General features: G+C 46.2%; 1 protein-coding gene across 4 annotated transcripts in view; it reads right to left on the reverse strand.

Moving 5' to 3' along the window:
- Positions 1-5,741: 5,741 nt before the first annotated feature.
- DDI2 (DNA damage inducible 1 homolog 2) overlaps positions 5,742-27,079 on the reverse strand; it is a 52,980-nt gene continuing 31,642 nt past the window's right edge. The window contains exons 2-3 of one of the 4 annotated variants that reach the window (XM_045998302.1): positions 24,132-24,194; positions 13,176-21,639 (exon numbers count right to left, since the gene is read on the reverse strand). In XM_045998302.1, coding sequence (XP_045854258.1) covers positions 19,763-21,607 — 1,845 coding nt within the window. In that variant the 5' untranslated portion in view covers positions 21,608-21,639; positions 24,132-24,194 and the 3' untranslated portion in view covers positions 13,176-19,762. Of the gene's footprint in view, positions 6,572-13,175; positions 21,640-24,131; positions 24,195-27,079 lie in introns of those variants that run through there. The other 3 variants (XM_045998389.1, XM_045998228.1, XM_045998471.1) reach the window with 3 other exon arrangements.

Genomic DNA, 27,079 nt, shown 5'->3' on the forward strand with positions numbered 1-27,079 from the left:
GATACATCCATCAGTCCCTCTTTTTTATTCTTAAAAGGTGGGGGGGGGCGCCTGGGTGGCTCAGTTGGCTAAACATCTGCCTTTGGGTCAGGTCATGACCCCAGAGGCCTGGGATCAAGTCTCTCATGGGACTCCCTGCTCAGTGGAGATCCTGCTTCTCCCCTCTCCTGCTGCTGCTCCCCCTGCTTGTGCATGCTCTCTCTCTGTCGAATAAAATCTTTTTTTTTTAAAGATTTTATTTATTTATTTAACAGAGAGAGACCACAAGTAGGCAGAGAGGCAGGCAGAGAGAGAGAGGGAAGCAGGCTCCCTGCTGAGCAGAGATCCCAATGCGGGACTCCATCCCAGGACCCTGAGATCATGACCTGAGCCGAAGGCAGCAGCTTAACCCACTGAGCCACCCAGGTGCCCCTGTCGAATAAAATCTTAAAAAAAAAAAAGTCACTATATATTTTTTCACTTTATGAAACTTAACTACATAACAGTTTCAGGTGCACAACATAATGATCCGATATTTGTATATATCGCAAAATGATCAGTACTCTTTATTCTTTTTTTTTTTTAAAGATTTTATTTATTTATTTGACAGAGAGAGATCACAAGTAGGCAGAGAGGCAGGCAGAGAGAGAGGAGGAAGCAGGCTTCCTGCCGAACAGAGAGCCCGATGCGGGGCTCGATCCCAGGACCCTGAGATCATGACCTGAGCCGAAGGCAGAGGCTTAAACCACTGAGCCACCCAGGTGCCCCTCAGTACTCTTTATTCTTTTTTTTTTTTTTTTTTTAAAGATTTTATTTATTTATTTGACAGATAGAGATCACAAGTAGGGAGAGAGGCAGGCAGAGAGAGAGAGAGAGGAGGAAGCAGGCTCCCTGCCAAGCAGAGAGCCCGATGTGGGACTCGATCCCAGGACCCTGAGATCATGAACTGAGCTGAAGGCAGAGGCTTAAACCACTGAGCCACCCAGGCGCCCCTCAGTACTCTTTATTCTTTTTTTTTTTTTTTTTAAAGATTTTATTTATTTATTTGACAGATAGAGATCACAAGTAGGGAGAGAGGCAGGCAGAGAGAGAGAGAGAGGAGGAAGCAGGCTCCCTGCCAAGCAGAGAGCCCGATGTGGGACTCGATCCCAGGACCCTGAGATCATGACCTGAGCTGAAGGCAGCAGCTTAAACCACTGAGCCACCCAGGCGCCCCTCAGTACTCTTTATTCTTAAGACACGCCAATTCTCAACTTCAGCTTCCTATTTTCCCTCTTTTCTGTCCAGCTACTCCTCCCCCAGCCTCCCAGACCTGTCACCTCGGCACCCCTAAGAAACACTGACTCTACAGCTTATCCTAGGTGAACCCCACCCCATACACAACAAAAAGATCCCTCTCCATCCCTCAGTTTCCCCAGGAGAGACCCAAGATGGTGGTAGTTATTCGTTTTGTTTGTTTAAGATTTTATTTTCAAGTAATCTCTGCACCGAGCGTGGGGTTCGAACTTACAACCCCAACATGAAGCGTCTCCCGCTCCACCGACTGAGGCAGCCGGGCGCCCATTGTTTTGTTTTTATGTGACTGGGTAGGCGGACAACACTGTGTGTCAATAAAAGGCAAGAGAACAACTTGAGAAACTGCGTTCTATTGGCACTTCCGGATCTGGGTCGGGAGTTTTCGGATGCTGCTGCTGATGGTGGTGCTAAGTGTTGCGGACTGACCACGTGCCATGCGCTGAACTAAGAGCTCTACGGACATTTGTCTCACATCTCACGTATTCGCACACAGCAGTTCCTCTACAGACGATGGGAGCCGTTTGCATCCTGAGTCAAAGATCCCTTTACATTTCTTCTTGCTATTCTAGCAGGTGACCCCATAGGGGCCTGAGCTAACCCTTGAGGACAAGAAGCAAAGTCTCTAAACCGAGGGCGTTTCTTACTAGTACCGAGGGCAGGAAAATAAGAGGTAAGAGCCTCCGTGGCGTCGGGCTAGGACAGAATGCTGGGGGCGGGGGGGGGGGGGGGGGGGGGGGGGGGAGGCTCCAGTCACTGGGCGGGGAGAGAAAAGGCTAAGAACAGAGGACGTGTTAAGATGAATGAGGAAAGAAATAGTCACATGTCCAAGGGTGTTTGTGGCAAGGAGGAGGGAAGCTGCTCCTTCTGAGCTCCCTGCCCACGGCACCCAGGCTAGGCTGGCTATGGGCCCTGACCTGTCGGATGCAACTCGGGCTCACAAGAATCCATTCAGCCCAGGGTGGAACCAACCAGCTCCGTGATTCTTCCTTGCTGTTAAACAGTAAGACATCTCCTGGGCAGCATCTTCTCTGGGTGCCACCTTCCTATAAATGGCCACTCCTGGCTTGAGCACATGCCAGCTTCAGTGGATTGGATTGCTGGGCTGCATACCTGTGATGTAAGGTGGCGGCATCTCGGTCACACGTTCTCATCTTCACACACTGGGGGATGGGCACAGTCAACGTTTTACAACATTCAGGAGGGACATACAGCCTTACTGCCTACTGGATTCCTAAGGTGGCCGCCAGGGTGGCTCCGTGGGTTAAGCGTCTGCCTTCAGTTCAGTTCACGATCCCGGGGTCCTGGGATCGAACCCTACATCGGGCTCCCTGCCCAGTGGGAAGCCTGCTTCTCCCTCTCCCACTCCCCCTGCCCCCCAGCTCATGCTCTCTCTCTCAAACAAATAAGCCTTTTTAAAAAATCCCTAAGTTTTGCGTGGGTAAGTGGGTGGGAGAAAAGAGGCATCACCAGACTTCTTGCAGGGAACAGGAGGGGGCCAAGTGTGTGTTCACGTGCAGATAACTGCCCCATGCCCAGAGCTCAAATATGGAATTCATCCTTGCCTGCCAAAGACAAGGCAATTCAGGGGGCACCTGGTGGGCTCAGCCGATAGAGCATGTGACTCTTGATCTTGAGGTTGTGAGTTTGAGCTTCAGGTTAGGTGTAGAGATCACTTAAGGAAAAAAAAAATAAGGAAGGAACACCTGGGCGGCTTAGTTAAGGAGCTGCCTTTGGCTCAGGTCGTGATCCCAGGGTCTTGGGGTCAAGCCCCGCATGGGGCTCCCTGCTCAGCCAAGAGCCTGTTTCTCCCTCTCCCTCTTCCTGCCACTCTGCCTGCTTCTGCTATCTCTCTGTCAAATAAATAAATAAAATCTTTTTTAAAAGTGGGGGGACAAACCAGAAAAGAACAAAACTAAGACGCCCCAGGATGCCTATCAGTGCAGTTACCGGGAGTCACCAAAGCTCATCCATTCATCTATTGCACAAGACTTCGGATCATGTGGCAAGTGCATGAGACTTTGAGGCATCAGGAGTCAAAAGCCTCAGTTGACTCATGCTACCGCCTCGGGCAAATCCCTGTCTTAGTTTCCAAATCAGTGAAACAGGAAAAATGACTTTGCTCTTCTTCTTCCTTTAAATAGTATCTCGACCTGCCTCCCGCCGCTCGACTCCGTCAGGTGAGGGATGAGGCTGGGGACAAGCCTGTCACGGAGTCCACAGACCCCGCCACCCACCAGGTCTTCTCACTCTTCCTTCCAAAGATGCATGCTGCCTCAGAGAGGAAGGGGATAGCAAAAAATTCTGGCAGCTTTATCCTGCCACATCATTAAAAGATCATTGGACAGGATCATTTTTTTTTTTTGCCTTTTAAATTTATTTATTTTTTCAGCGTAACAGTATTCATTGTTTTTGCACAACACCCAGTGCTCCATGCAATACGTGCCCTCCCTATTACCCACCACCTGTTCCCCCAACCTCCCACCCCTGACCCTTCAAAACCCTCAGGTTGTTTTTCAGAGTCCATAGTCTCTTATGGTTCGCCTCCCCTTCCAATTTTTTTTTTTATAAACATATAATGTATTTTTATCCCCAGGGGTACAGGTCTGTGAATCGCCAGGTTTACACACTTCACAGCACTCACGATAGCACATACCCTTCCCAATTGGACAGGATCATTTTTTAAAAAGGGGCGGGGGGATGGGGCACCTGGGTGGCTCAGTCGGTTGGGTGACTGCCTTCGGCTCAGGTCATGATCCCAGGATCCTGGGATGGAGTCCCACATCAGTCTCCTTGATCAGTGGAGAGCCTGCTTCTCCCTCTCCCTCTGCCTACCTGTGCTCACTCTCACTCCCTCTCTCTGTCAAATAAATAAATAAAACCTTAAAAAAAAATAAAAGGTGGAAGGAACAGGGGAATGGGTTAAACGGGTGATGGGTTAAGGAGGGCCTGTGATGAGCACTGGTGCTGTACGTAAGTGTTGGATCACTAAATTCTATACCTGAAACTAATATTACAGTCTGTTAACTAACTGGAATTTACATTAAAACTTGGAGGGGAAAAGGTGGAGGATAGTTTAAGAGACTGGTTCCTCCCTTGTCCCTTCATTCAAGGAACTTGAGGTAAATGCATTTGTGTTTCTGGAGGAGGGAGGAAATACTTCTTTGACCGTCAGGCTTGTGAAGCTGAACCCCATCTGAGAAAGGGAGATAGCAGGGGCTGGTCGTACATCACAGCAGTGTTCGGGCTCCTATGGCTTCACTCTGGCACCCACAAGTGCAGACAGTCTACAGCTCTAGGACTGGGTAAATCAAAGCAAGGCAGCTGGGTATTTACTACTATTATAAATACTACTGGGTATTTACCCCAAAGATACAAATGTAGGAATCCAAAGGGGCAACTGTACCGCAGCGTTCACAGCAGCAATGTCCACAACAGCCAAACTATGGAAAGAGCCCAGATGTCCATCGACAGATGAATAGATAAAGAAGATGTGGCATGTATATTTATATATTACTCAGCTGTCAAAAAAATAAATCTTCCCATTTACAACAACGTGAACAACGTGGATGGAACTAGAGGCATTATGCTAAGTGAAATAAGTTGATCAGAGAGAGCCGATTATCATATGATTTCACTCATATGTGGAATTATTTTTTTAAGATTTTATTTATTTATTTGACAGAGAGAGATCACAAGCAGGCAGAGAGGAAGGCAGAGAGAAAGGCAGAGAGAGAGGGGGAAGCAGACTCCCCGCTGAGCAGAGAGCCCGACATGGGGCTCGATCCCAGGATCGAGACCATGACCTGAGACCATGAGTGAGGCTTTAACCCACTGAGCCACCCGGGTGCCCTCATATGTGGAATTTAAGAAACAAAACAGAGGATTGGGGCGCCTGGGTGGCTCAGTTGTTGGGCATCAGGCTTTGGCTTGGGTCATGATCCCAGGGTCCTGGGATCAAGCCCCGCATGGGGCTCCCTGCTCAGTGAGAGGCCTGCTTCTCCCTCTCCCTCTGCTGCACCCCCTGCTTTGTTCCCATTCTTGCTCTCTTTCTGTCAAATAAATAAATAAAATATTTTTAAAAAAACACACAAAATAAAATGAAACAGGAGATCATAGGGGAAGAGAGGGGAAAAAATAAAACAAGATGAAACCAGAGAGGGAGACAAAACAAAAGAGACTCTAAATCATAGGGAAAAAACTGAGGGCTGCTGGAGGGAAGGGAGAGGGTGGGGGGTTGGGGCAACTGGGTGATGGACATTAAGGAGGGCACGTGATGTAATGGGCACTGGGTGTTATATAAGACGGGTGAATCACTGACCTCTACCTCTGAAACCAGTGATACATTGTATCATTGTATATTAATTCATTGAATTTAAATTAAAAAAAAAACAAAATGAAAAGCAAGGCAGCTATAGTCAAGGTAATTTTATTATTATTTTTTAGAGATTTTTAAGTAATCTCCATCCCCAACATCGGGCTGGAACTCACAACTCCAAGATCAAAGTTGCACCCTCCACTGACTAAGACATCCAGGTGTGCCTAAGTGATTTTATTTAAAAAATGTTGAACATTCAGGGGCATCTGGCTGGCTCAGTAGGAAAACCACATGACTCTTGATTTCGGGGTTGTGAGTTCAAGCTCCATATCGGGTATAGAGATGACTTAAAAAATCATAATAAACTATTTTTAAAAAATGTTGAACCTCCAGTTCCTTCCTCATGACTGTCCAGTCAGCAAGATGGGTTGGTGAAAATTGGGAAGTCGTTCAACCTTCTAGTTTAAAAGCCTCTGACATCTTCGCATCGCAGCATTTGGAATAACATCCAGACTCTTCTCTGGCCTCCAAGGCCATAGCCGATCCGATCCAACCTCTCTCTCTGACTCATCTCCTGATCAGCCCCTCCAACCTTCCGCTTCTCAAACATGTTGGTGCGTTCACGTCTTGGCTGGGACGCTCTTCCCTAGTGTGGCCGAGGCCCCCATCTGGTCACCCAAGTCTGCTCTCTCCACAGTGACAGCATGATAGCCGGTTACCATGCAAGATGACATCTCCCAGCTTCCTTTGTGGTAGGCGTGGCTGTATCAAGTGCTCTCTAATGGAACAGGAATAGAAATAGGGTGGTCCACTTCTGGGATGGGCTTCGAAGCGAGTGGGGACTCCTTCTCCGTGCTGTTCCTTCTCCTTCCAGGTCAGATGAAGCCAGGGGATGTCTGACAGACCAGATGCGAAGAGCGTGGGTCCCCACGTCACTGCGGGGAGCAGAGCTGCCCATCAACCAGGAACACTTGTCTTGGACTGTAACATGATCAAGATGAAAAACTTCTTTTGTAACAAATTATTGGAATTTTTGGCCTCTTTTCCCCCATCTAGCCTAACGTAATCTATCCCAAGCCCTCCCCTGGGAGGACCCTTCTTGCCAATTAGGTCTCAGTTTAAATGTTAGCGTCTCACAAGAACTTTCTCCTTGGTTGTTCAACATTAAGTAGCCTCTAGTCTTTCCCAGCATGCAAAAGTACTACTTTTTAAAAAAGATTTTATTTGTTTATCTGAGAGAGAAAGAGAGAGAGAACAAGCAGGGGGAGGGGCAGAGGCAGAAGGAGAAGCCAGGGAGTCTGACTCAGGATTCGATCCCACGACCCTGGGATCATGACCTGACCCGAAGGCAGACGCTTCACGGACTGAGCCACCCAGGCGCCCCACAACTACTAAATTTTGTTGTAGAATTTATTACTACCTGTCATGTTGTTTGTGGTCACTCTTCAAAGAAATTGCTATGGTGTAAGCTCCCGAAAGGACACACGTTTTCTCAGTTCATGACGTTGACGAGCTCTGTTCACAGCACTAGCTCAGGGCCTGGCACATGATACTCAGTGTTTGTTGAGATTAATATCTTCTTCTTCTTCTTTTTTAAAAGATTTTATTTATTTATTTGACACAGATTGAGAGATAATGAGACACAGAGCACAAGCAGGGGGAATGAATGTCAGGCAGGCGGAAGAGGGATAGGGAGAAGCAGGCTGCCCGCTGAGCCAGGACTGGATTCCAGGACCCTGGAATCATGACCCGAGCCGAAGGCAGACGCTTCACTCACTGAGCCACCCAGGTGCCCCTGAATCAATATCTTCTGATTAATTTTTAATTCAATAGGGATGCAGAAAATCTTTGTAGCTGGCCATGGAAATAAAAGGACCGAAGAGAACTAGGACCCAATAGAAAGCTGCCTGCCTCTGTTTTTTAAAATTTTTTAAATTTTTATGTTTTTGACAGAGAGAGAGTGCAAGAAGAGGGAGAGCAGACAGAGGGAGAGGGAGAAGGCAGCTGTCACCGAGCTGAGAGCCCAACTCAGGGCTCAATCCCATAACCTTGGGATCATGACCTGAGTCGAAGGCAGATGCTTAAGTGACTGAACCACCCAGGCGCCCCAAAAGCTGCCTCTCTTTGCACCTGATTTGGGCCTTTCCATTCCAGAAGGTAAAGATTGAGGAAGTAATTTAAAGTCCATATGACCATTAACTGAGGGGTGCTGTTTGCCAACATCCCAAATTAATTGTATATGTGAGTATAATAAAAAGTACTACTTTGCAGGGAAGGCTGCAAACTTACTAACCCCAGAATATCATCTGTCTTTTAAAATCTTGGGGCGCCTGGGTGGGTCCGTGGGTTAAGCTTCTGCCTTCGGCTCAGGTCGTGATCTCAGGGTCCTGAGATTGAGCCCCGCATCTGGCTCTCTGCTCAGCGGGGAGCCTGCTTCCTCTTCTCTCTCTGCCTGCCTCTCTGCCTACTTGTGATCTCTCTCTGTTCAATAAATAAATAAAATCTTTAAAAAAAAATCTCTTTAAACTCGGGTCTCCTGGGTGGCTCAGATGGTTAAGCGCCTGCCTTCAGCTCAGGTCATGATTCCAGGTTGCTGGGATCAAGCCCTGCACTGGGCTCCTTGCCCAGCGGGGAGCCTTCTTCTCCAGCTCCCTCTGCCACTCCCACTGTTTGTGCTATCTCTCTGTGTCAAATAAATAGATAAAACCTTTTTTAAAAAAATCTATGTTAAACTCAAACTCAGTAGGTCTCCTGGGCTGGAATCCCTGAGTCTAGGAACCGACCTCCGGGACCGCACTGGACCTCAGGCACAGTTCTGCTATGTCATTCCACTCACAGAACAAAACCCCTTGGGACCTTGGAGATGGAAAGGGACGCAGCATGATAGTGTTGATGGAGAGGAGCAGGTTTTTGGGGCCGGGGGAGGGGGGCAGTTCTGTCTCAGGCTCTGCAATTTCAGACCCCTGGAGTCCAACAGGGAAAATGTTGACTTTGTGTAATTTTCTAGGAGGAAACAAACCACCCTAACTCTAATTTTTTTTCTTTTTTTTTTTTTAGGACAAAATCCATGGGTAAGGGTTGGTATAGTTGGTTAATCCCATTAGTAACACTAATGGCCCTGAACAAGGAAGCAGTATCTCGTGACAATTTAGCCCTTTTATGTAAGATGGCAATAAGCTCTACTTACCATGCATTTTGAAATTTAGAACTATGTTCTATTTTTTTTAAGATTTTATTTATTTACTTGGTAGAGAGACAACGAGAGAGGGAACACAAACAGGAGGAGTGGGAGAGGGAGAAGCAGGCTTTCCCAGCAGCGCAGGGAGTCCGATGTGGGGCTCAATCCCAGGACTCTGGGATCATGACCCAAGCTGAAGGCAGATGCTTAACCATTGAGCCACCCAGGGGCCTCTAGAACTATGTTCTTTTTTAAATTCCTATTTTCTTCTATTTCTTTGTATTTCTACTTTTATTTTTTTAAGATTTTATTTATTTATTTGACAGAGAGATCACAAGTAGGCAGAGAGGCAGGCAGAGAGAGAGGAGGAAGCAGGCTCCCCGCTGAGCGGAGAGCCCGATGTGGGGCTTGATCCCAGGACCCTGGGATCATGATCTGAGCTGAAGGCAGAAGCTTTAACCCTCTGAGCCACCCAGGTGCCCCTGTATTTCTACTTTTTTTTTTTTTTAAAGATTTTATTTATTTATTTATTTGACAGCGAGAGAGAGACATCACAAGTAGACAGAGAGGCAGGCAGAGAGAGAGAGAGAGAGGGAAGCAGGCTCCCCGCCGAGCAGAGAGCCCGACGCGGGACTCGATCCCAGGACCCCGAGATCACGACCCGAGCCGAAGGCAGAGGCTCAACCCACTGAGCCACCCAGGCGCCCCTATTTCTACTTTTAAATGAATATCCTACCCTTTTTTTTTACATGTTCCTCCCTCAAGCTATAGATAGAGTACTGTCATAAACTCACGATGCCTTTATTCCCTGATACTTTTTTTTTAAGTTTATTTTTTCTTAGTAATCTCTACATCCAACATGGGGCTTGAACCCACAATCCCAAGATAGAGAATCACAGTCTCTTCCAACTGAGCCAGCCAGACACCCCATTTCCCTGATACTTTCAAAGTTTTGCTTTGTTCTGTTTTTTAATAAAAATGCAATAAATTCCCCTTTCTTTGTGCCAAGGACCCATAATTCTCTCCACTAATGATTAATTAATGTCTCACAATTTCCATCACTCTATCAAGTACTAGAAATTTCATTTCAAATGAAATGATTACCAAAGGATTGAGATCTGGAAAAGGGCAACATAACTCTTACCTTCAACTAGACGTAGCCTCTGCTCTCATCATTCTTATTAGATAGGCAAGGGACCCTAACAGAACAAGGGGGATTTGTCTAAGGTCCTCCCATATATGCCAGCTTTTCCAGGTACACTGAAATCTTCTCAAGTAAATCCCCTACAATACAAACCACACATAAGGCAATGACTCCACATTGTCAACGCCTAAGGTGTTTCCAACTTACTCATTAATCTCAAAATGGTTAATTTTAAGTCACTTAAAATTTTTTTTTAAGCTTAAGATTTATTTGAGAGAGAGAGAGAGCATGTGCTGAGAGGCAGAGGGAGAGGGAGGAGAGAAGCAGATGCCCCCTGAGCTTGGAGACCAACATGGAGCTCCATCCCATGAGATCATGACCTGACCCGAAATCAAGAGTCGGACACTTAAAAGACTGAGCCACCCAGGTGCTCCAAGTCACTTAAACTCAAAAAAAAAAAAAAAAAAAAAAAAATTTTTTTTTAAATGGAACATAGTATTTCCAAGCTTTAGGATAGAAAAGAGATAGTCTTGCTACCCTCAACAAGAAACCTGCTCCCAGTAGTTCAGAACGAGGGGTCTCAATTTGTGAACATGTATGAACTGGGAGTTAACACAAGGCTCCAAACCCACTAGACATTAGAAAACGGACCTTTTGGGGCGCCTGGGTGGCTCAGTGGATTAAGCCGCTGCCTTCGGCTCAGGTCATGATCTCAGGGTCCTGGGATCAAGCCCCGCATTGGGCTCTCTGCTCCGCAGGGAGCCTGCTTCCTCCTCTCTCTCTGCCTGCCTCTCTGCATACTTGTGATCTCTCTGTCAAATAAATAAATAAAATCTTAAAAAAAAAAAACAGACATTTTGTCTCTTTCTGAGAAAAAAGCTGGGTTACTTGATCTCCTCTGACTGAGCACAGAACTAGTCTACATTTCTCAGCCTCTCCTTCGGCTAGGTTTGGCCCATTGTTGTGATTTCCATGGATTTTATGTGGGAAGTGAAAGGTACTATTTCTAGGTCTGGCCTAGAGGAACCCCTTGAGCTTTAGTCTCTCTTCCATTATTTTCCGGTTGAATGTTGAAGGCCAGAGCAAGTTTGGAAGCCGGGGGAAAATGGCAGAGCTGTATCCAAGCCTGTTTCCTGAATGACGGACTTGACCACAACGGGCTGTTAGAGAAGGAGAAATAAGGTTCTGTTAAGCAAACCTCAAAGGCGGCCCTGTCTTGGCGGTCAGGAGGGAAACAGATACATGGAGGCTGGAAAAATGGAGGTGCCTCTCACCCAGGGGTAAGAACTCTCCTGTAGCACCTTGCATCTTTGACTGCACTAACTACATAGCCTGCAACTCAGGTCTCCAAGGAAAGCTTGAAAATTCAGGTTAGTGTGTTGACTTTTACATTATAAGAGAGACCCAAGATTAGGAAGGAACTGGCTTGTTGCGAGCAGAAGTGAAAAGGAATGGGGCCAAGGAACTTGGGGCTTTGAGTTTGGGGTTGTTCAAGTGAAGTTCCTTGTTCTGCACTTCAGATAGTGAGAGCTAAGCTTGAAATAAGCTTTGAATACCAAGGCCCAGTAAGAATCAGCCCGGTAGTGGGGCACCTGGGTGGCTCAGTGGGTTAAAGCCTCTGCCTCTGGCTCAGGTCATGGTCCCGGGGTCCTGGGATCGAGTCCCGCATCGGGCTCTCTGCTTGGCGGGGAGCCTGCTTCCTCCTCTCTCTCTCTATGCCTGCCTCTCTGCCTACTTGTGATCTCTGTCAAATAAATAAATAAAATCTTTAAAAAAAAAAAAAAAAGAATCAGCCCGGTAGTAAAAGCCATACTAAGTTTTTCCCATTCAAACCTATGTCGGGTAAGCTGTAGATGCCCCCAGGGCAGACCGGAAGTGCGAAAGCAGAGCAATGAATCATGCCGGAGGACTGTGTACATGAGGGAACCCGAGAGTGGTTACTGGCAACGATCCGTGGCCAATAATCAGAAGCCCCTTAAGTGTTAAGCAAATTGTTTTGCCAAAGAAAGTACAAATCCGGAGTTCAAACGCCACGGACCCCCTTCCACGCCTTTAGACACCCCCCAGTTCCCAGACCTGTGCCAGTGACAAGCTAAGAGAGCTGCGTGACTCCCGAAGGCACACGCGACACCTGCTTCAGGCGGGGCCCTGGACACCAGACAGGGGAGTCCTTCCCACAGAAGGTGATTACGATTTTAAGCAGAGGAACTTCCCAACCCCTTCACGATGGCGGCATTTCCCACTCTTTTTCTCTTTTTTCTGAATGGAATTTGCTGTTGTGGCCATTCTCCCTGCGTCAATACTGTGTATGGGGCAGGAGCACAGAACTGATCTCTGTCAAGAGCCACAACCAAGACCTGAAGGACAGGGCATCCCAGGAGCTTCTGGACTGGTCGGCTGAGTGCCAGGATGGGATATGGGGCCATCCCCTTGGGCGGGGGCGGCTGAAGCACTGCTAGGTGACGCATCACTGCACCATTCACCCCGAGCCTCCCTTGCACTTGGGTCTGGCCGTGTGGCTGAGTGCAGTCAGGGCAACGTGGGTAGGAAAGCGACATACACCACTTCCAGGCCTGGTAGAGAAACTTCCAGGTACAGCCCTCATTCTCTTCTGGTATGTCAGTGGGATATTGGGGTGTCCAGGGTCATCTTGGAAGCCCCGTGTGGAAGAAAGCGGAGCCCTGGCAGCCTAGGACCCTGAACGACTGCACGGGGCAGAGTCACATCCGACAGCTGGGATTGCCCAACTTCCAGAATAACCGCATTCAGCATTCTCAAATCCTTTGTGTGGCACGATGATACTAAAGTCTAATGAGCGCTTAGCATGGTGCGAGGTACTGTGCTAAGCACTTTCCACGTATTGGCTTGTTAACTGTCATCCCTACAACCAGCCAGACAGTCCCTATTTTGTAGATGAGACGGAGGCCCAGAAAGGTTAGGAAACTTACCCAGTCACATAGCCAGCAAGTGGCAAGGCGGCCCGGCTCCAGAGGCTGGTCTAACCACAACACCCAACCACAACGTCTGTCACTGGGCACCGGCCGCCCACACGGTCACAGACACGCATCTCTGACAGGAGCAGGTGGCCGTGCCCCTGCATCGGTTGTCTGGATGTCAACTTTCATGGCTTAGAGATACCCATTTCTCATGAGGTGCGGGCAGATGGCGACAGATCACGGTGCCTGGGTACAGGTGACTTAAAGGGGCAGGGAGACAGCCAAGGACTAAAGTAACCATCTCAAAAGAAACTGATCAAACGAGAGTCTTATGATAAAAACTTTATTGTCTTAAATATCAAATGTTTTACACATCACTTTTTTCTTCAGAAAGTTCCTATTAAAAAAAGAAAAATAAAGTGTTTCGATTATTTCGGGCTGACTTAACATTTCAGTATGTGACGAAAATTCAAACCCAAATGCCTCTAGTTCACTCAGCGGCAGACAGGTCCTATGTCCAGCGCCTAAGCCAAGGGCACAGTGCAGCCAACAGTGGGATTCCTGAGTTTGGCTCTCTTAAGTTCTCAGAGTTTTCCCAACTCTCAAAACCAAAGCACTATGGGAGTGACTAAGCTACTGGCAAGCCTATTTTGCCATTCTGCCTAGTTTCTTAAAGATGCAGTAGTCTCAAAGCTTAAAGAAAAGTCAGAAGAGCAATACATGAGCAATTCCAAGAACAAAGGGGGGAAATGAAGGGTTTCTATTTGCTAAGATTTGCCAAATATGGCTACAAAACTGGTAAACAAACCTTACTCGAGAGCGAAGGTCATGAGCCCAACTGGCCAGGACGACGAGATTTTGGAAAAAACCAGCAAATCATTGTTCATTACAGGTACACAGTGAAGAAAGCAACATAATCAGTATGTTGAACTGCTCTGAGTGCGTCACTACTTCAAGAGGATGATGGAGAGAACAGAGAACGGAATATAGTCGTTGAGAGACGGAGATCTCAGATAGGAGGCAGAAACTCAGAAAGTGGCAGGGCTTTCCGGGAAAGGAAAAGAAGTCTGGACAGCGTCAGGTCATCTCAGGCTGGAGGAATCTGGAAACCAACGAGCCGATCTGACTGCCAGGGGTCGGAGTGAGAGAGGTCTCCTCCTTTAAGCCACAGACGCATTCATGCAAGGTTGTGTGTAGAGCAAGCCCCTGGTAAATACCATCTTTTCCCAGGGGAAAAAAACATCCAGCACGCCCCTTCCCCGAGTCGGCTAATGAAAACCGCACAGCACACACTTAGAGACACAGTTCTGCAGAAGTTCTAATTTTGCGTTCTGCGCCCCCACCCCAGGTCTCCTGTCATCTGCCTTTTTTTCAGTACAAGAAACATTCTCTAACTCCTACATCCTTGAACCATTTTCTCCGTGGATTTCATTCCTTAAGATTGTGCCCTGAGGCTTACCAGCTAGATCCCGCTCGCCTTTTACAGCCCCCAGGGTCTCGATTACCAATCACCAATACGGAGCGGATAAACTTGTGAGTTCTCGAATTGTAAGCCTCAGAAGTCACTAGTAGGCAGGCCCGGAACTTCTACCTGTATGCCTCAGGGTTCCAACACACGTGGTGACCTTTTAGATAATGGGTTGAAGAGCGTCCTTGGAATGGAGCTAGCCTGTCAAAGATTCGGTGGAGCCTGGAATCCTCTTGTCAACAATCCTGCCCACCGTCGGGTCCCACCGCTCGCTACACCTTCCGCTCTGGATTCCTACCGCCACACTTTGCACTCAGCTGCTTTAAAACAGCAATTACAGGATCCTCTGCTAAGTTCTGTTGGCCCAGATGGTCAGCCTCCCAGGGCAGCGGTGCTCAAAGGGGGAGTGGGGATTCTGCATTTCCACCCTGCGTGCAAGGATGTCCTGACGGGAAGAAAAGCTGTCACTGGTGCGTATTTGGGATCATCTCCCATTTACTCGCACATCTATCCTAACCCTGTCCCCCGGTAGCATTTATGCTCATCTCTTCAAATATTTCTACCACACGTTAGAACATTTGTTGTTGGTTTCTGATATTATTAAGAATAATAAAAAATTTTAGAGGAGTTTTAGGATCATAGCATCTAATTCCATTTTGAGCCCGATGTTCCCAATCTCCTCTGACTTTGAACCCGATCACTCTGACTTTGAAAATAAAACCATGCTAGTAGGCAAAAAACAGATCTTGCTCTTAGAGCTAAAATTTGTTTCATGTCTCCTTACTACACACAATTTCAGGAGGGCAGGCTTCCAATCTGATTCAGTCACCCCTGTATCCCCATGCTCCCCAGTACTGGGCACACAGGCACTTAATGTTTGATGAATAAATCAATATACTTTTTTTTTTTTTTTTTTTTAAGTAAACTCTACCCCCAACATGGGGCTCAAACTCACAATTCCAAGATCAAGAGTTGCATGTTCTAACGAATGAGCCAGTCAGGCACCCCAAGAATCAATGAAGTCGTATTCAAAGACTGATACTGTATAGCCTTCAAGAGTACCAGGCAGATTTTCTCGAACTCTGTCTTAACCACCCCAATACAGACAGTGCAACAAAGAACATGATAAACATCTAGAAACCATTTTTTGGTACTCCCGATGCAAAAAAGCCCTATTCTCATTCTTCTATATAGGGAAGTCTGTAAAGATTTGGTGCAGGGTAGTTCTGAATTAACAATGAGGGTGAATCTTAGGACCCCCCCCCCCCCATGCATGGCCTCTACCTCTAGGAAGGCCATTTGCAAACGTTCCCCCCAATACTTCCACTTTTACTTCCCACCAAAATGTGATGCTTCTGCTATTTGGAGAAACTAAGGCACAAGAGAAAATCAAGTACTTCAAAGGCTTACCCCTAAATTATTTATTCACCGAACTCCTAAGAACACCTAACACTGAGAGGCCTCTAATGTACAGAACTGAAGCCATGATTTTACATTTCTAGTTCTCAAGGACACACTTCGAATTTACTCTGTTGTTAAGAGGAACTGGAGTTTTTAATTCTTTCGGGAAAAAAAGCTATTTTTATTTTATGGAACTCCTAACACAAAAGGTTAACATTCCATCTTCTGGGAAGGGAAACTCCTAATAACTTGTTTCTTTCTAGTTCAGCCGCAGACTATACTAAGTCACCAAATTCGAAGGAGAAATTTGGCTTTTTGATATTTGTGCTACAGAATGGAAGAATGCATAATCTAATCAGCTTTTCTTAGGATGTGTTACCAGTGATCACAAGTTTGAAGTACATCGCAGTTCAATTATCCTGCTTGCTCTCATTACAGGCGGCAAACAGGTAGGAAAGGGAAGTCAGAACGCACTGTAACTTTCCTGGCCAGTGATCTGCAAGGCTGTTTTTATATACATGGTGGGATAAAAGCCACCGTAAGCGGAGAATATATCTGCAGATACAAAAATTGTTTGCTTTTCAGTCTACGTAAAATTAACTGTAGAGTATTTGTCAGTCACACATGTCTATATACACATGAGCTGATGGTTAAACCCACGGAGTTTTTATGGCTTTTACCAGAGATAGAAAGCTGCGCTAAGGAAGAATGGCAGGTTCCATTTTAACTAGTTATCATAAAATCGGTGACACAGAGTCTCATGTATCTTTCCATTTTTACGCAACCTTCTCTCGCTGGAGAAATGCTTTGGGGGAAAAAAAACACATGGGTTGCGTCTTCCTTTAGTACATATGGAGACAAGGAGCTCTGGGAGGTTTGAGAGGCTCCAAGGCAAAACAATTTTAACACCCACCCACCCACCATCTATCTAGTTCTCTCTGCCAGGCAACTGGTTATCTTTATATGTTAATGGCTAAGGCCCCACATGTGGGATGAAGGCATCTGGCTGATGTCAGGAGGCCTACACGGGTACAAGCTTGGAAATCATTTTTATCAGCTCCAGTGGGCAAAACCTACAGGCTAGCCATTAGCCGTCTGGTCACCAAGCACGCTGCTACACACCCGAATCGACTTAGGGTAAACCGCAGAAAGTCATACAAGACAATCTTCTTCTCTCTTTGGTGAATAAACAGAGACCCCCACCGCTGAAGGTGCGCGCTGGCCACAGAAGCGTCCACGACTGGTCGTGGCAAAGCAGCTGTCCAGTAAAGTGGCCCATTACTGACCAGGATCAGTTCTGTTGGCAACCAGAGGAGCTCACGATGATTTTATCTTATTTTAAGAGAAGTTAATCTTGAATTTATTCACTTTTTAAAATAAGTCTAACTTTTTTTTTTAAAGTCATCTCTACACCCCACGTGAGGCTCTAACTCACGACCGTGAGATCGAGAGTCACACGTTCTTCCGACTGAGCCAGCCGGGCGTCCCGGATTGCTGCACTTTCCGTCAAACTGACCGTGTTCCTTAATTCCCTTTGTGTTCTAAGAACTGCAACATTTAAAAACGATCCCAAACCCTAACAACGTCGACGACGTCACTTTCATACAAACGATGGGGCAGGAAATGCGGTTTTGAAAAACCGAAAGCAATTACACCGTTGAAAAATAAATGATGACTCAGGACAAGGGGATCTGGCGAGTGGTTCAGCTCATGCATTCAAAGGACTCCAACAAGAAGACGTGAACAACGCGACGCCTATTCAATGTTCTCCTAAAAATAAATATACATATGCAAAAAGCTATTATAATAAGACCTTTTCTGGGCTGATATTCTACGTTCCACCCAAATCTCCGCGCTGTAAAAACGGAGTGGCCTGACCTCCGAGCAGTGCGCCACTGCCCGGACAGAAGACTAGGAGGCCCAGCTTCGCGCAGAGGCCTTTTCGGAGGGGTCTGTTGTCACCGATAGCTTCCCCTACCTCTCACCAATCCCACTTAAAGATTTAGAAGCTTAGAGTAAATTCCCAATTACCACCCATAAAGCAAATACAGGGGCTGTTGCATTGCTACTAGATTTTGCTTCAATCATAGCACCAACTACTTAATCACAATCACAGCTCTAAGAGTCGGTTGACAGAAATCCTACATGCCGTTTCCTAGTGCATCTTACGTCTTTGGTGTGGGGCAGGCAAAAGGGTCTGCAACATGGAACTGTCTAAAAGCACGCGTCGAAGACCACCTGGCTGACCCCCTGTTCTAAGCGCCCTCTGGAAAACAGTAAAACCGCAACTCCTTCTGTCAACCACCTCAACTGAGAGGGTCATGATGAATCCGTGTGACTTCCCGTCACATCACTGAAGTCTCATCACACACACACACAAGCATCGCAGCAAAGGAAAAGAAGATGGAATAGGGTAGAAGAGAAACGTCTCCAAGCGCTCCCCCAAATTAAAATTTCAAAACTCCTGAGATATGAGCCTCCATTCTGATTGTGCTCAATGACTCGAATGTTGAGGGAAAGAATAAACTTCCAAAGAGAGTAAGACTTTAGACAAAATCATTTAACACTGAGTTCACGAATCACCCTTTCAAAACACGTGTTTTGAACACATTACGAACAACAACTTGAAACTGGGAGTTCGTTCTCAAAATTCTTTTCAGTAAAACCAAGATTTCAGATTCCTGCTAGGTACATAAGAGAGTTTATTTTCCAGGAAAAACTACCTAAAATCTATCCAGTAGGATTATTGCACAGTGGGGCCCACAGGACAATGGTTTCCGAGGGCTAGTCCTCATATAAAAAAAGGCCACAATAAATACATCTATATACTATGCCCCACTCTACCTTGACATGGTAAACACAAATATGACGCGTCTTGCTTTAAAAAAGAAACTCCTGAGGAAAGAAAGGGATGGAAATCTCTACCAAGGCCACTTCAGTCAGAAACTGCAGTTGCTATTTCCGGTGCCTTGAAGGACATTAACACAGAGACTGACCATTCCAAGCACCAAGGTGAACCAGTGACAAGGTTATCCCGCTTCGCAACATTCCACTCAGATCACAGCTCAACCTGAGCTTTAGAAGAAGTTCCTAGTACATGAGCTTCGAAAGGAAATCAACTGCCGGCGATCGACCCCCTAGCAGATCTTTAAGTTCATCATCATCACTAAGGGTGGAGGGGTGATCAGTGAGATGCCGACAAACCCTCCCTCTAGTCAATTCCAGTGTTTCTCGGCCATTTTCCACTCGTGATTCTTGAAGCATCATCAAGACATTTGCAAATGGAATTACAGACTCTTCCCTCTCCTGTCTGGGTAGCACCGTGTTTCACTCTGATGCAGACTTCCCCACCCCCTCACCCCCCGCAGTGTCCCACCCCAAACACTTGGCAATCCAGGCCGCAGCCTATGATGCACAGGGCAGCCCAAGTTCTAAACCCTCCCACGTCATTCCATAAAAAGGTCAAATCCTAATCACACAAATAAAAACATACCACTCTAGGAAATATCATTCAATTATCCTTCAGTCTCCTGTCGTAACTGATGAATCATCAACACACAGGGCACTAAGTGTAATTCCAGACACCAAACCATGTGATCCAGTTTGCCAATGGACAGCTGAGACAAGCCATACCTTGCCTACAGCACAGACACAGCCAAAATGGGAAGCTGATCTGCTTTTAGCTGCACGGGTGGTGGGATTTCTCATGGCTTCTGCTCTTTAAAGCATTCACTCTCATTCTAAAATGGTATGCTATACACAAAACCATCACTTTTATTCCAGAATACATCATCTTAAGGATAATAAAAAGCTTCTGTATGCACAAACTGCCAATACATTTAAAAAGGCCCAAATTTTAACAAAGAGAATAGACAAATTCATCAGACAAGAGATAAGTTACTTTGGCCGAAAAAAATCTTTAAAAAAAATCTGGCTCAACATTCTGCTTGCAGGTTTCTACATATACTGTGTATGTGGTGAGTGTGTACGTGTGTGTATAGCTTTTTTGAAGGGAATGGAGTACGGTCTAGCCCCTGTTCCATGGTTATGTGGGAACTACAATGTTCTTTGCTAGCAAAACAAGAAGTGCAAGGTCTGCATTTCCACCAACTCGACGCAGAGCCCCAAGAGCTTCCTGCAAAGTGAAGCCGGCACGGAGAATGCGGTCAATGTCTGCGGCGGGGAAAATTAATGGTGAAGGAATGGAGGGACGTGCTGATGGCTGGCCGGGAGGTGGTTCAAATTCTAGACATGGCTCTGCAGCTTCAGGACAGACATCTTCTCTGGTTTCTGGCCTGTCTGGCACGGGCTTCTGTGTGCCCTGACCCAAATCTTCAACCAGTATGAAACTGGTTTCATACTTCGTTTGCTCACAAGTGTGACCGACGGCATCCTCCTCGCCTGCTACGAGTTTGGGGGGAATGTCCACACCTAAGGTGCAGTGTGGCTGATCAGACGTTTTAGTGGAGGCCAGAGTGACAGAGCTGCTCTCCCTTCTGGATCCCCGAGACTCGGGGTCACTTTCCTTATCCGTTACTAGGCCATCGCCCGGATCCCCCATGGAACGACTTTCGACTGCATCTACTCCAGCCCCATCTGAAGCATCTGGGAACCTCTCTGCCCTCACCGATACAGATACGGTCTGATGAAAGGTGACTTGTGAACTCTCTTCCTCCTGGGTAACTGTAAGAAGCTCACTTTGGGTCCATCTTTCAGAAAGGTCCTTAATAACTGTTTGGCCCTTGGTTACCATTTCGGACTGACAGATAACTTCCCCAGATGTATTTTCTGAAGCTGGCTTATTACTAATGACCAGAAGTTCATGGAGTTCCTTCAAGGCTACTGTTAGAGATGAGCAGGATTCCTCCGCTGACTCCACAGAGGGCTGACAACTGCCACAAAGACTTACAGAGGGGGAGCAATCCCCATCTTCTTTACCTGTTCCAGACATTTCCATGTTACCGTCTGGGAGCTGTAAATCCTGAGTGCAAATGGAATTACTCAAAATTTCAGACGAAGGGTTGCATTTTGATGGTTCCACTTCCATCAAGGGATTATCTAAGGTGAGAGCAGATGCCCCGATGTCCCGGACACTGGCCTGCTGACCACGTGCGGAATTACACAGAGCAACGAGGGATTCTTCAACGGTATCTACTTCCATAAGTGTTTCTGAATTCGAGCAGCCAGAGCACCCTGAAGGTAGAGTATCTTCTTCTGCACCCGGAAGGTCCACATTCTGTTGTAGCCCGTCTCCTTTCACTGTCGTTTCCAAATCAACGCTTCTTTGTTGATTCTGTTGCCTTTCTCCAAAAAGCTCAAAGTCCTCTGTGTTACAGAGATGTTCTTGGTCATTGAGAGCATTCTGTTGTCCAACCCCGTGCTGTTCATTCCCTGGTTCTTTGTGCCGCCGAAGGCCACTCACCTGAGGCCGGTTCTGATTTTCTGGATGCTGACCCTCCCCACCTAGAAGCCCCGGTGGTTCTTGCACCCTAGTGGTTGTGACAGGTACACTACCTTGCTGTCTTGTGTGGAGATGAGATCTCGGGCCCTGGGTGCTTCTTTCAGCAGATCTCTCCATGTTATCGGCAACAACGGCTTCTTTGGAGGAATTCTGCAGAGGCATGGCTGGACTCTGGTCTGCTGAAGAAGCACTCTCAGGAAGATCCTGGAGAGGAAGATGTTCTTTCTTTTCAGAGGTTATCTGGAATTCAGCTGAAGCCTTCAAAGCCTTCACAGCTTTAGGTTCGATGCTGTCGGGGTCACTGGGCTTGATAGGGCTGACTGAAGCAGAGACAGAGTGAGCAAGACTCATAGGATTACCAATCTCAGGACTCTGTCCTAAAGGATGGGCTGGATGGTTACATCCACCTGAAGTTGGTAATGATGACATTCCCAGTGAGGTAGTTTCTTTACCGCTTTTCTCTATACGGAATAAAAAGGAAAGGAGATTAATCAGCCAGCTACAAAGGCCATTAAATTATCGGATGATACAAATCTAAACAGGACAGAACAAAATCAGGTCCTTAAAGCTGGGTCTGCCTTATATTCACAGACTTATACAAAAACCATTCTCACTGCGGTAGACAACTGAACATCACAGCATCAGAATAAGAGGCTGGTACGTTCTTAATAAAACATGTGCACTTGAATTCAGTATTTTTCTTTAAGAACCATTAATAATCGTTCACCTAGTAGCTGGGTTAGTGCAAGACTGAGGGATATTGATATATCTTTATTCTCGGAGAGTTCAGAACTCTAGAACTTCTAGAGTTTTTCCAAGTGTGTTCTATCACTTGCCCTGGAATCACCTGGGCTGTCTGCTAAGCGTGCACATTCTGGGGCACCCATCCTTGGAAGTAAACCCAAGGTTTACTGCATTCTCATGAATCTGCATTTTCAATAAGCTTCTCAGGTGATTCTTAAGCATATTACGAATTTTGAGGATCTCTACACTGGGACGATTCTCGTGTCAACACACTTTTCCGGTGTTCCCAACGTGAACAGGAAGGTTCTAAATGGCAAGTGTAAGTGCAGGTGTCTCTGGAACAGAGCAGGAATTCTAACGAGAAAGGAGAACATGCTTGGGAACCTCCAAAAGAAAACAGAGACATTCTATTTAATTCACTTCTATCCAAACTTCCTGAAAATCAGGATACAACTACATCAGTGTGGAGGCAAAGAACAAAAATAAAACTGAAGGTCAAACATATTAAGTCCAATCATCACCTTACCAAATCGGTCAACTTTAGAAAAGATTATCAGTGACTTTATCAGGTTAGCGAAGTACAATTAAGTGAGAACATTTAAGTAGTTTAAGGGCACGGTAGGGGTGGGCCTGGCAGTGGAGGGAGATAGTTGGGAACCGGTTTTCACCATTTTCACCAGGCAGGGACAATTTAGACAGACTGCAACGAACCGAGTGCTCCCAGGAAGGCAGGCTCAGCCACCTCATGACACCATTAATCATGAACTCCCACTGCCTTTGCCACCGATCCAGTGAAACATCGACCTCCATGCAATTACTCTAAGATCTTTAATTAAATGTCAAAGGCTGGTAACAAAAATTACGTCCACAATACAGTCTATCAGGGCAGATGTGACTCAAATGCTTCGTGCTGATTAATGTCCAATGTGGGGGCCTGATCTTAGGAGGTCATGAGGCAATCCAGTTAGGATTCACACAGCTCTAACTCGTGACAATGGTTCGCAGCACGAGAAGATAAAGCACTCACTACGTCAGAGTTACTGACTTCTTGCAAAACCATCTTCTAGCTTAAAGGTAAATGGCGATGAGTTTTATTTCTCAATCTCTAAGGCTGACTGAAGGAGGTTCAGTTGTGAGTTGATGCTGACAGAGAAGATGCGTTACCGTCCAGCGTCCATATGAGTGGCACGGGGGGTATGATACCGGCCTCCGGGCAGTGGCATGCCAGTGAGGACAACTGCGTGAGGTCAGGAGAACATGGCCTCCAGGGGTCTGGTACTCACTAGGAAAGCAGCACGCAGTCCTCCTGTAACCGAGATGGTCGGTCTCACTGGCCTAAGTCCTAACTGTAGGGGAGCACTGGGTCAGTACTACAGGGTAGAAGGGGATGAGGACAATGGATATTAAGACGAATTAAACCGTGCCTACTTTACCCCACCTTTGTAAGGAAAAAGGAAAAAAAAGAAGAAACTGAGTGCTAGGTATCTAATTACAACCAGCCTGCAAACCCCTATAAGTCCCAGGTTGGGAGTTTAAAGAAAGACTGTCTTCCTTCCTCTTGAGAAATCAGCCGGGATGCCCAGGCTGCGTCTCCCAGATTTACTCTCCAGGGAAACGGAGCCACAGCACCTCCGGGAGAGGATCTGTCAGGCTAGGGAGAGTCAGAAGAGCCAAATGTCAGCTCTTCTTTCTGGGAGAATAAAACCTCAACCCTGCCCGCATCGGTGAACCTGTGTCGCTAGACAAGTCAGCTGGTCTAGGCTTCCATTTCTTCCACAGTGGGCTGGCAATTTCTACCTGTCTCCACCTCTAGGTGGCCATGTGCAGTGCTAGGAAAAAAGAACTTTTCAGGTTTTCAGAAGAAACGGACTCACGAAACCCGATGGTGTAGTTATCCCCAACGACAATGCGCTGCGGTGCGGACATTCTTGATCTGATACATTCACCATGGCCAGATGGGCCCTGTTTTCCCTGGATCTCCCTCCCCTCCCTGGGCTGTCCCAACGGCTGAGAGAAGACTTTGCACGGGAAACTGTGCTCAGACATGTAGGTGTGCCAACACACAGGTGCATATACAGGCTAGTTGTAACCAGATGAAACCAGGTGAAATGGATGGCAGAAGCTAAATTCTGAAACTGCTGCACACACAGAGACGTTCAGACCACAGACGGTAACTGGATGGAAGGCTTAATGCGGTGTCTATAAATACCTGGTCTGGGGCCCACTCCAGCTGCAGTACACACACACTACATGCATCATGGCTTCTGACGCTCTGTTTGAATTAGGAAACAGACAAGCAAACTTGGGTTAACAATGCAAACCACACAGCATGCAGGGTTTTGTCTCCATTCCTCTGCCACCTGGTTCACACTCAGGAACTGGTAGAGTCAAGCTTGGGGAATGTTTCCGTAGCCTGGCCGGCTTAATTCTCTCACCATACAGAAAGCAATGTGTCAACCTGAACAGGTTTTTCAGTAGAACTTGGAAAGAAATGAACTCCACACACCCACACACATGGAACTCACGGGCAGACATGTGGGACGGGTGGAGAACAGCAGACTCATAGATGGAATCACACGGCATGGAAATCTTAAAAGGTGAGCGAACATTTCTAATTGTCACTTTCCAAATTTCATTCTCCGATGAGATTTATTTTTAGAAGAAAAACAACTCAAAATGGATTATCCTGGGCTATCTTGCAGCCAGTTTTTAGAAGATGTACTAGACATAACTCCTATCCGGGTTTACTGTCCCATTGATAGAAAAGATAAAGACACTCTGGTATAAGTCCCCACGAAAGAAAGTTTTTAACGAAAATACTTTCACCTATTATGTCCAGAGTTTTGATTTTGAGGATAGCGGGAAGCCGGTGTTCCAAACAAACAGAACCTGATGCAGAATTATTTCACTATTTAAACATTACAAAAATTAGCACGAGCCACATATTGTCAGTAACAAAAACAGCACATGGGCACAAAACCCATTTTTTAATCCTTTTAAAAAATGTTTTTATTTTTTTACTTTGCCTTTAATATCCTTAAAGTAATCTCTAAGCTCAACATGGGGCTCAAACTCATGACCCCGAGATCAGGAGTCTCACAGTCTACTGACTGAGCCAGCCAGGCACTCCTCCTTTTAGTCTTTTCAATTGGTACATTCCCTTCACTATGCCTGAAAATACCCGTGGTTTCTATTTTAATTTCCTAAACTTTTTATTTTAAGAAGGTAATTACCCAAAGAGGGTAACTGTTAGTAGGTTAGAAAGCATTGCTATCATCAGCTAGTGCTTCTCAAATAAAACACCAAACTGTGGAGGAAAAACAGAGATTTCACAAGACGGTAATACACCTTCATTTTATGAACACCCAGTATTATGACTAAGCTGACAAGTTACTAAAACAGGTAAAACCTTCTAAGTGGGTATGTCAAACTCAGTCAAGCTTGCCTTGCAGGGAAGACTAAAACTATTAATTTAGTCTCTGCCTCGATCAGAATTCTGCCCTTCCTACAAATGTTAAGTCACAACCAAAGCTGCACTTTACGTATAAAACTCAAAGGTGCCAAAAGGTGTAGTGGAGTGTACTGAGAACAAGGCCAGCTTGGAAAACTGTATGCAATCCACACCCATTTTAAAGAGGCTCAGGTCTAGGGGCACCTGGGTGGCTCAGTGGGTTAAGCCTCTGCCTTCGGCTCAGGTCATGATCTCAGGGTCCTGGGATCAAGCCCCGCATCGGGCTCTCTGCTCAGCGGGGAGCCTGCTTCCCCCTCTCTCTCTGCCTGCCTCTCTGCCTACTTGTGATCTCTCTCTCTCTCTGTCAAGTAAATAAAAAAATCTTTATAAATAAATAAATAAATAAATAAATAAAAATAAAGAGGCTCAGGTCTAGACCTCTGGGTGTTCTCTAAGTGAAAACACTGGCAAAATCTGGCTGTTTATTTTGTAAAGATCCTATCTTTTTTGTCCTTAGAGGACAGCTATTTCCCTGACTTGTAGCTCTAATACATTTTACTATACCAGAAAACACAGCACATGGTATTAGTCACTGATGAATGATTACAGCTCAAGACTTTAAAATAACCCCACCTTGAAAGTTAATTCTCTTCAGCTTCTAGAAAATGTACCCCAGAGTCATTGTTTTATAACAGATGGGGAAGAATTATGCCATGGAGGTAGATTTCAGCAAAAATGTGTTCTTCCATTTAGCCCAGAAAACTTGGCTTGATCTTTAGATTTGAACAAGCCACGACAATTAAGACTTATGAAAAAATGATTAGGTTGGGGCGCCTGGGTGGCTCGGTCGGTTGAGATTCTGCCTTCAGCTCAGGTCATGATCCCAGGATCCTGGGATCGAGCCCCGCATCGGGCTCCTTGCTCGGTGGGGAGCCTGCTTCTCCCTCTCCCTCTGTCCCTCTTTCCAGCTCATGCTCTCTCTGGCGCTGCTCTCTCTCTCAAATAAATAAAAGATCTTCAAAATACTTAAAAAAAAAAAAATGATTAGGTATCCCCATGTCAACAGCTGACCCACTGTTCTAATTTGGCCCAAGGACGCACTACGCAATCTCATTAACAGCATAAACACTGTAGTTTGATTAGTGCTCAATTATGCGTTTTGGTCGTCGGTTCCTCTATGGCGGCAGCACTTTCAGTAGATATTGAAGAGGTCAGGACTACTCAGTCACCACGACAACGCTACACTTCAAAGGAAATGGGCCCAAGAAAAGGAAAAATAATTTTCAGGGAAACTAAAACTCAAAAGGAAATGTCTGCTTACTGTATTTTTTTTCTTTTTTAAAGTAGACTCCATACCCAGCATGAAGCCCAACGCGGGGCTTGAACTCACAACTCTGAGATCAAGACCTGCCCTGAGATCAAGAGTTGGACGTTCAACTGACTGAGCCAGCCAGGTGCCCCTGTAGTAATTTTTGTCAGGAAAAAACAAACAAGGGGCACCTGGGTGGCTCAGTCGTTAAGCATCTGCCTTCGGCTCAGGGCATGATCCTAGGGTCCTGAGATCAAGCCCCGCATCGGGCTCCCTGCACAGTGGGAAGCCTCTTTCTCCCTCTCCTACTCCCCTCTGCTTGTGTTTCCTCTTTTGCTGTCTCTATCACATAAATAAATAAAATCTTAAAAAAAAAAAAAGAAAGAAACAAGATTTT

This window comes from Meles meles, chromosome 1 (assembly GCF_922984935.1).
Source record: "Meles meles chromosome 1, mMelMel3.1 paternal haplotype, whole genome shotgun sequence".
NCBI lineage: Eukaryota > Metazoa > Chordata > Mammalia > Carnivora > Mustelidae > Meles > Meles meles.